Below are 6,795 nucleotides of genomic sequence, written 5' to 3' on the forward strand. Positions count from 1 at the left end.
CGAACGCACACGGAGACACGCAAAGTGCTGGAAACAGCAGAGGTGCATGGCCGATCATAGGACAGACGTTTAGCTAACGGGCTTCAATGCGTGTAAGGGCGCACGCGGACCTGCTCATTCAGCTCTTCTGCCACGTGTCTGCTCCCTCCTTGCCAAGAGCATCCTTCCCATGGAGTACCCTGGTGGGAGCAGAGGCAGGCCTCTCCCTTCCAGGCCTCACCCCTTCCCCTTTGTGTCTTTCTAGGTCGTGACATGGCGAGCACCACCCTGCCTGGTTACCCCCCTCACGTGCCCCCCACTGGCCAGGGAAGCTACCCCACCTCCACCCTGGCAGGAATGGTGCCTGGTAGGTGACAATGGTGCAGCTGCCTCGTTGAGATGGGGGTGACTACGCTGTGGGTGAGCTGCTGAGTCGGCTGTAGTCTGAGGCTGGGGGTGGGGGGAGACCCAACGTCCCCTCCCCCCAAGCCTTTTCTGTTCCATCCCTCTCTCTCCCTAGAGGCTGCAGTTGGTCCCTCGTCCTCCCTCAGGAGCAACCCAGGGAGGGAGTTGGCCGAAGGGGCTCTTGTGTGCACCCCACCGTATGCCAGGGCCCCTCCACGGTGCCCACCCAGCGGAGCCTGTGCCCCGACTCCTCTCTCCATGCCCCAGCCCACCCCAGCCAGCTGACACTGCTTGGAAGGGCCGGCCCTGGTTTCCATGGAAACTTGGAGCCCAGAACCATTTCCAGGGGCATTGTCAGTCACTCAGACAAAGCCACCCTGGTCCACACCAACCCGCAGGGAAAACCAGTGTGAACTGACCCCACCCCAGGGAGAGGAGGGAGCTAGTCCCTAAGGAAAGAGGAACAGAAGACAGGCTATGGCAGGATCCAGAGAGACTCTGGCTTCAGAGAGACAAGCTAGAGAACCACGTCTCCTCAGAGGTACCGGGCCCTCGTTGCTCCTGGGAGGAGTTGGGTCTGGACTGCGTGGATTGGAGAGGCAGAGGCCGGGTTTAGGGACTGAGGACTGTAGCTGGAGGTTGTGCTCTTTCCAACCTCCCATCCCAGATTGGGAGCCTGGCTTGAAGCCAGAGAGAGCTGAAGCCTCTGTTCGTATACACACCAAAAAACCCTCTTATCTTCAAGAGCGTGAGACTCGCTGGGCCTGCAGTCCACTCCTGCTGGTTGCCCTCTTGTGTGTCCCTTCCCTGACACACAACCCTCACGGTGGGGGAGGATAGAAGAGGGTGACTGGCCCCACTCCCGGATGTGCATCCAGGGGCAGCCCTGGGGAGGCAGAGCGTGGGGGGAAGGGCAGTGGCAAAGAGGAAGACTGCTGTACCCCCATAGGGGCTGAAGGGAGTTAGAGGCACTGGCTAAGGAAAGCTGGGAGGTGTAGGTGAGGGGATTCCTGCCCAGATCTGGAGGGGCGTGGGTAGGAGTGTTGGGGACAAGGAGATTCTTCTGGGAAAGTCCCAGCAGTGAGCAGGTGGAGGCTGGAGAAGGTCTTAGAGAGGTGGGGGTGAGGGAGGGGGGAAGCCTGCAAGGAGGTGGGGATGAGGGGAGCCGCAGAGAGCTCATGGTGGCAAGGGGGGAGTCGTTAAACAGAATCTAGTGCTGATGAGGAAATTACACTTGTTTCATTAGCGATGGGGAAGGAGATAGCTCAGTTCCTCTTGGTCACAGTTGAGCTCAGAAGCTCATTATCCTGCTGCACGCATGCTTTCCCTCCTCGTCAATAAACAGGCTTTCCAGTGGCTGCATCCCCCACCCCCACCCCAGCTCCCTCTCGGAGAGGGGCCCCTTCTCCTCTACTTAACCCGCGGTTAGGGATCACTGTAAACAGTCTGGGGTCATCACACAGGAGAAAGGGCGAGGGGGAAACCCGGAGGCCTGGCCTTTCTCCCGCGGAGGGAGGGAAGCAGCTTCCGTCCGCTCCCAGCCCACGGGGCCCTCCGCTAACCGCTCGCGGACCGGCGGGCTGTCCCCCCTGCTTCCCACCGCCTCCTTCTGCTGCGTGGCCCGCCTATCGAATCTCTCCAGGGAAAGGCGGGGGGGGGGTGGTGGGGGGGGCGGTGTTTCCCAGCAGAAACCCCCACCCCTTGCATTGGCACCGTGCTGAGATGCCATTCTCAGGACTTTCTGGGACAAAGTGTCCCGAGGGCCTTTCTTCGCCACCCTCCCCGGCTTCCATCCCGTGGGGGCTACGATTCCTAGAACCAGAGTATCCACTAAAAAGGCCCTAGACCCCAACGCAGCGGGGTAGGCGCGCCTGGACCCGGAACAAACCCTCCCTGGGTGACCCAGAGCGCCTCCGCGGCGGAGCCCGGAGCCCCCAGGCCCATGTGCGAGGCCGGTCGGTGCTTCTGCACCCGCTTCTGCACCCACCCCCACCCCCGCAACGGGCTCTCCCCACGCAGACCCAGTGGACTGCTCTGCCTCTGTCCTGCCCGCCGCACCTGCACCTCGGGCCCGGGGGAGGCCGCTGGCGGGGCACGTCGGGTCCGCCCGGGCGTTGCGCTGGTCTGATCCCCACTCCCCAACCCTCCCGCAGGGAGCGAGTTCTCCGGCAACCCGTACAGCCACCCCCAGTACACGGCCTACAACGAGGCTTGGAGATTCAGCAACCCCGCCTTACTAAGTGAGTACGCCACCTGGCTGGCCGGCGGCTCAGCGCGTCAGCCCGCGGGCAGGCTTGGCCGGGCTGCTTCCGGACGCCGGTCTCGCTCCCCTCGACCCGCCCTTCGGGTGCCGGGCGGGCAGGCTCTGTTAGTGCAGCACTGAGGCCCCGGGATCCCTAGAGGACGCCCGCGCCTCCCGTCCCTTCCCTCCCTTCCTCTCCCTTCCCGGGGGTTAGAAGGCTCTGCGCCGCCCCCACCCTCGGCCCCCCTGGAAAGTCCCCAGTCGGGCGGCGGCGGTCACCCATTGATCGGGCCCCTCTCCCATCGGTGAATGAAGCTCTCCTGGGGGCAACCGGCCCAGCAGCCCAGCCGAGGTCTCCCTTGCCCCCATCCCGCCAGACCCCAGCCCCGGGGAGGTCTTTGCTTTTCTTTCCTTTTTTGTTCTCCTGTTTGTCCTCTCACCCAGCCCATTCTTCTCCTGTGTTAACTTCCAGGTTCCCCTTATTATTATAGTGCCGCCCCCCGGGGCTCCGCCCCTGCCGCTGCTGCCGCTGCCTATGACCGCCACTAGTTACCGCGGGGACCACATCAAGCTTCAGGCCGACAGCTTCGGCCTCCACATCGTCCCCGTCTGACCGCCCACCCCGGAGGGAGGGAGGACCGACGCGACGCGATGCCTCCCGGCCACCGCCCCAGCCCCACCCCCACCCCAGGAACCCTGCAGCCCTTCACACCACCCCGTCGAAGGCCGGACAGGACGGGTGGAGCCGCGGGCGGGACCCTCAGGCCCGGGCCCGCCGCCCCCAACCCCGCCCGCCGCCCCTCCCCGCCTGCCTGGACTGCGCGGCGTCGAGAGGAGGGCGCGACCCAGCTCGCCCCGACTTGGCCCGAGCCGGCCCCGGAGCGGACCAGCCACACCGCGGGACCCTGGCCGGGCCCGCCGCCACGCGCGGGGGACACGTTTCTGTGACACACAATCAGCGCGGACTGCAGCGCGGCCCAGCCCGGAGCAGCCCGCCTCGGACGCTCCGGCGCCTGGAGGCTTCGCTGGAGGGACTGGGCGAAGGAAATTAAGAACAAAACGATTTTTCTGCAGAAGGAGGAAGAGCCCCCTGCCGAACCCTCGGGGAAAAGTCCTTACGCTCGCGCCAGCCGGACTGCCCCCACCTTCCGAGTGTGCCCTACCCCAGAAGGCGGAACGGAATGGGGGCGTGGGGTCCGGGCTCTTGGGACGGGGGTTGGGGGCATCAGGTCTTTCCGAAGTTGGGACCCAAGGCACGCAGGCCCCAGCAGCGCGCACCCACCGAGCCCCACTCTTGGCTCTACCCTATTCCACCTGAACTGCCTGGTTCCCCAGGGCACGCCTACTAGTGACCAGACTCTCGGCCCCATCTCGCCCCTACCTCAGCGTCTCTTCCATCTGCGGCCCTCCCATTCTTCCCCCCTGCCTGTCCTTTTCCCACCCCACGACTCTGCACCTCTCCTTCCTGACTCCTCGCCCCTGCGGAGGCTCTCCAGTGCCCGCTGCAGGACCAGTTTCCGTAGGCCGCGGGCACTGGTCTTCCCGGGCAGTTCCTGGACGTCCCCTCCCCCGACACAGACTCGCGATCTGCCGGTGGTAGGAGCCGGTTCTGAGCCGGCGTCTGAGCTGCGGCGGGGTGGGGGTGAGGGCCGCCAGCCCCATCCCCACCCCCCCACCCCCCGCCCCCACCCCCAGCCTCCTCCTCCGGCAGGAACTGAACAGAACCGCGAAAAGTCTACATTTAATATGATGGTCTTTCCAAAACGGAGAAGCAAAACAAAACAGAAACCCAACAGGCTGCTGCTTTGTAAAAAGACGGTGTGTGTCGTGTGAAGGCGAACCCCGATGTATATAAGCCCGCCCCTCCGCCCCGCCCCGCCCGGTAGAGTCCCCGCTGCCCGCCCGCCCTGCCTGTAGATACGCCCCTCTGTCTGTGCTGTGAGAGTCGCCGCTCGCTGGGGGGGAGGGGGGGACACAGCTACACGCCCACTAAAGCACAGCACGTCCCGGGGGAGGGGGGCATTTTTTATGTTACAAAAAAAAAAAAAAAATTACGAAAGAAAAGAAATCTCTATGCAAAACGACGAACATGGTCCTGTGGACTCCTCTCGCCTCTGTTTCGTTGGCTGTTTCTCTGTAATTCCGTGTTTTCGCTCTCCTCGTCTCTCTCCTCCGCATCTCTCCCCTCTCTCCATCTCTCTCGTCCCCGCCTCTCTCCCCCTCTGTCTCTGTCTCTGTCTCTGTCTCCGCCCCTCCCTTGGCCTCTCCCCCAGCCTCGGCCCGGCCGCCTAGCCCTCGGCGGCTAGCCCCGAGGTGGCCCCCCGACCCCAGCCCCGGGCTCGCCCCTCCGGCCGTGCCCCGCGCGCCCTGGGCCGCCCCGCCCCGTAGTTGCTCTCTCGGTAGCGGCGATGCGCCCTGCATGTCTCCTCACCCGTGGATCGTGACGACTCGAAATAACAGAAACAAAGTCAATAAAAGTGAAAATAAATAAATAAATAAAAATCCTTGAACAAATCCGAAAAGGCTTGGAGTCCTCGCCCAGATTATCTCTCTCCCCTTCGAGCCTTGTTATTTGAAAAGGAAAACGAGAAAAGAGAATAGTTGAAGGGAACTGCCGGCGCCCGGCCAGGCTCCAGTGGCCCGAGCGGGGCGGCGAGGGCGCTGAGGTTCAAACTCCGAGGCCCGGTCCTTCCCAGTCCTCGTGGAGCTGGCCTGGCCGGGCAGGGGCCCCAGACCCAGGACCCAGCCAAACCCTCGAGAGATCCCCGACAGCTCTGGTCTCCTTAGCCACTTTCAGCGCGTCGGTTCGTTTTGATTCTTTTCTTTTTCTTTCTTTTCTTTTCTTCTTTTTTTTTTTTTTGTGCACATGAGAAATAAATAATAATAATAAATAATAATAATAATAAATAATAATAATAATAATAAAATTTTGTATGGCACTCCCCATGGCTCCAGGTTTGTCTCTCCCTGTCTCTGGGACAGGCCTCCTCCCACACTGGTCGACCCCAAATACCTGACTCAGTGATCCTCCAACCGTGACCTCCCTGTCACCCCCTTTGCCAAGACCCTTTCGTGATGGCTGAAATCCGGCAAAGGCCCAGATGAGTCCTCCCTTCAGTAGCTATCCCCACCGCCCGCCCCACTCTGGGGGCAAGGAGTTGCGCTTTCCAACACTTAGGTAACTTCGAGTTAGGCGTCTATACCAGGCCTATTTGGTCACCCTGCCTTTCTCCCCGCATCCCGATTGAGGGTTCAGGGTCTCGGAACGCAACGTCCGTCCGAGGCGCTCTACCCGTGGGTGGGGGTTGCCTGCTGTGCCCGCTCCTTCCTCCGCTCATCCCTCGGCCGCATTTTTATCCCCTGAGTCCACACAGCGACCGCGGAGGCCGCAGACGCCTGCCACGAGTTTCCTCGCCGGTCATTTACTTCCAGGCCTGGACAGTGCCCAGACCCGCGGAGACTCAGGGAGAACTTGCCGCTCACCGGACCTCATGTGCCCTTGGCTTTGTCCCGGAGAGGGCGCTTCGGCGCTTCTGTCTGTGTGTCTGTCGGTGGCTTCTATTTATGTTTCCGTGGGTCTGTACGGCCCTGGGAGGGTCTGGTAGTGGAGAAGTAGGAGAACAGTTCGTTTTTTCGGACACTCGTACTGTTCTTGTGCCCGGGTGTCCGGGGAAGGATCTGTGCGTCCGTCCCGGTGTCTCTCTGTTCCTGCTTTGGGGAGGGATGGAGTGATTGTCCAGGATTGTCCAGGCTGCATCTGAGGTACTTGAAAGGGGTACCCCCTCTATCTCTCCAGCAACCTCCCAACTCCAGCCCTGCCACAAAGGCCACAACCTTCACCTGGTCTCTCTGCTCTCAGAGACTCTTTCTCGGCCGTTAGCCCCCAACTCTGCCTTTTCTCACTTGAAAGACTATTGAAACTCCGAGCTGCCAAGGATGGCAACCAAGGCCTGGAGGCAGACTAAGGAGTGACCTTCTCCCTTGGCTGGAATCTCCCGGACACCTCCTTCCCACCAGGATCCCAGAGGCCTTTCTTTCCCCAAGCCCATTTGCCCAGCTTCACCCACATCATGGGACTTCAGGAGGATATGAAGGATCCCCAACAAATCAGCAAGCCCCTAATCAAGGCTATCCCCTCTCTTCTCCCTCTCCACCTAGGTCTCCTCCCT

The 6,795-nt window shown here is 62.0% G+C and overlaps 1 protein-coding gene across 7 annotated transcripts in view; it reads left to right on the top strand.

Moving 5' to 3' along the window:
* Positions 1 to 5,118, top strand: part of PAX2 (paired box 2) — a 90,817-nt gene extending 85,699 nt beyond the window's left edge. For 4 of the 7 annotated variants that reach the window (XM_045438598.1, XM_045438599.1, XM_045438601.1 and 1 more), the window contains 3 exons: positions 245 to 346; positions 2,538 to 2,624; positions 3,099 to 5,118. In XM_045438598.1, the coding sequence (XP_045294554.1) occupies positions 245 to 346; positions 2,538 to 2,624; positions 3,099 to 3,175 (266 nt within the window). In that variant the 3' untranslated portion in view covers positions 3,176 to 5,118. The remainder of the gene's footprint in view (positions 1 to 244; positions 347 to 2,537; positions 2,625 to 3,098) is intronic. The other 3 variants (XM_045438596.1, XM_045438597.1, XM_045438600.1) reach the window with 1 other exon arrangement.
* Positions 5,119 to 6,795: the final 1,677 nt, after the last annotated feature.

The sequence above is a fragment of the Leopardus geoffroyi genome, chromosome D2, assembly GCF_018350155.1.
Source record: "Leopardus geoffroyi isolate Oge1 chromosome D2, O.geoffroyi_Oge1_pat1.0, whole genome shotgun sequence".
Taxonomy (NCBI): domain Eukaryota; kingdom Metazoa; phylum Chordata; class Mammalia; order Carnivora; family Felidae; genus Leopardus; species Leopardus geoffroyi.